At 31.7% G+C, this 2,449-nt stretch overlaps 1 protein-coding gene across 1 annotated transcript in view; it reads right to left on the bottom strand.

The window, feature by feature from the left end:
• Window positions 1-1,018: 1,018 nt before the first annotated feature.
• LOC137628405 (uncharacterized) overlaps window positions 1,019-2,449 on the bottom strand; it is a 20,322-nt gene continuing 18,891 nt past the window's right edge. The window contains exon 3 of the mRNA XM_068359556.1: window positions 1,019-2,449. This exon is cut by the window's right edge and continues 296 nt beyond it. Coding sequence (XP_068215657.1) covers window positions 1,123-2,449 — 1,327 coding nt within the window. The 3' untranslated portion in view covers window positions 1,019-1,122.

The following is a 2,449-nucleotide window of genomic DNA, read 5'->3' as shown; positions in this document are numbered from 1 at the left end:
CTACCAGTTTTAACTTATGTATTAGAAACTTGGAGCCTTTTGGACATAAGCCAGTTATAACTCATAGATCTATGGGAAGAATAATGATGGTCATAATTCTAAGAAACAGAAAAAGAGCAATATGGATTTGAGAGTAAACTAAGGTAGAGAATACTGTAACATGTTAGAAAAGGGAAATGGTCATGGCCAGGACATACAATGAGAATGACAGATAATAGATGAACATTAAGAATAACAGAATGGGTCCTTAGAGATAGCAAAAGAAGCAGGGCAAGGAAGAGAAGACGATGGATTGACGAACAAGAATGTTTTTGACGTTTGTGGACTGGTATTGAGAAACCATAAACAGTTGTAAATGGAAGGCCATGTATGGGGCATTTGTTCTGCAGTGAACGAGCAACAACTGATGATGATGATGATGATGATTATGATGATGATGATGAGTATTTAGGATATATATATATATATATATATATATATATATATATATATATATATATATATATATATATATATATATATATATACATACATATATATATGTATGTATGTATGTATGTATATATATATATATATATTTATATATATATATATATATATATATATATACATATATACATACATACATACATACATACATATATATATGTATATATACATATATATTTATAAAAATATGAGTATATACATAAAGTATACGTATGAATAAACTGTACATATATATATATATATATATATATATATATATATATATGTGTGTGTGTGTGTGTGTGTGTAAATATATATATATATATATATATATATATATATATATATATATATATATATATATACTTACTGTACATGCAAGTCTGAGTGCCCACCTAAGTGCATGCATACTTCCACATACACGAGTGTGTGTGTATATATATATATATATATATATATATATATATATATATATATATATATATATATATATATATTTATATATATATATGTATATATATATATATATATATATATATATATATATAATGTAAATATGGTATACATAGCCTGTATCAACGCATATATTATCCAGTGCTATATAAATACATTACTTGACTAAATATTTTGAAAGTTTACAAACGAATATTTATGCTATTCTGGGAAAGACTCATAAATTTCTTCAGGATCTTCCATGTTGTCAGCAAATCTTGGATTTTCAGTTGAAATTTGCGGTGGGTGAGGTAACTTCTCAAATCTGCCTCGTATTTTATGAATATTCAACTTCCCGGGTAACATGCTTGGGGGTTCTTCATGTGGGTTAACTAAAGGTTCTCTATGGCTTGTAGGTTTTGCAGGAGCTGGAGGCTTTTGCTTGACATGTAAGAAAGATTTGGCGCTTGGTTTGGGCATAATCAGAGGATTTCGATGGGCAATGTCAGGTTTCTGTTCTTGGTTCAAAATATTTTGCTTTCTATCAGGTGGTAAATGGGGATTTGGGTCTAAAACGCTGGGAATTGGTTCTAAGTAGTCTTTGCAAGTATCGTGCGTGTTACTGTCATCATCTGTGAGTCGTGAATCGTTTGCAAAACGTGACCTTGGTGGTGCTGGAGGCCAAGAGTCTGTTAATTGGGATTTCAATTCATTTGACTCTGGCATGTTGTTGACAGGTGGCATTAAAGGTGGTGGTGGTAAAGGAAGCTCAACATCTGTATATTCATAATCACCTTCAAAAATATCACTTATTTCTTTGCTATGAGCAGACGTTTCATGTTGTGTAATGTATGGTTGTGAATTCATTTTCGTCGAATGGGATGATGAATCATGGTTTGAGACATAGTTTAGTTCTGATTGCTCGGTATTTACAGATGAAGAGACTGTGTTCTTTAGTTTCAACTTGATCATAATTCCCACTATCATTGTCAATATTATTATGATTATTATTGTACCAATACCGATCATTACACTCTCTGGCACTGACAAAGAACTGTTAAGAGACATTACTGCAGCCAGTGGCCAGAGTTCCTGGTTCCCTGTATTCTCTATCTCAAAATATTGTTCCTTAAAATGACCACCAATGCTTACATTCTGAAAAGTTATTTTTGTTGTCCCCTTCATGATTATGCTATCACCGTAAGCTACATCTATCCGGACGTTTTCAAAGTGCATGTATCCGCTGTCAATGACAAAAGAACCCGATGACAGACGCTTGAATGTGACAGTAGTTAAAATCAGATTACCTGCTTTCATTTCAAAGCCTTCTGCAAAAACTTTGTCAACCACAGTATCAGAAATGGAAACATTTTTATCCTTCGAATTAAATAAGAATTTCCTTACTTTGCCTATGCGACTCTGAACAATATCAAGTCCATAATCTCCATGTATCTCCAATCTAGTAATAGTGTCCACTTTTGAGTCTTTGATAGTAGACCCTTGAGATGTAGAAACAATATCAACATCACCAACAGAGGAATTATCCAGA

Source organism: Palaemon carinicauda, chromosome 36 (genome assembly GCF_036898095.1).
Source record: "Palaemon carinicauda isolate YSFRI2023 chromosome 36, ASM3689809v2, whole genome shotgun sequence".
Classification (NCBI taxonomy): domain Eukaryota; kingdom Metazoa; phylum Arthropoda; class Malacostraca; order Decapoda; family Palaemonidae; genus Palaemon; species Palaemon carinicauda.
The sequence above is the reverse complement of the archived record's forward strand: the minus strand, read 5'-3'. Positions and strand labels throughout refer to the sequence as shown.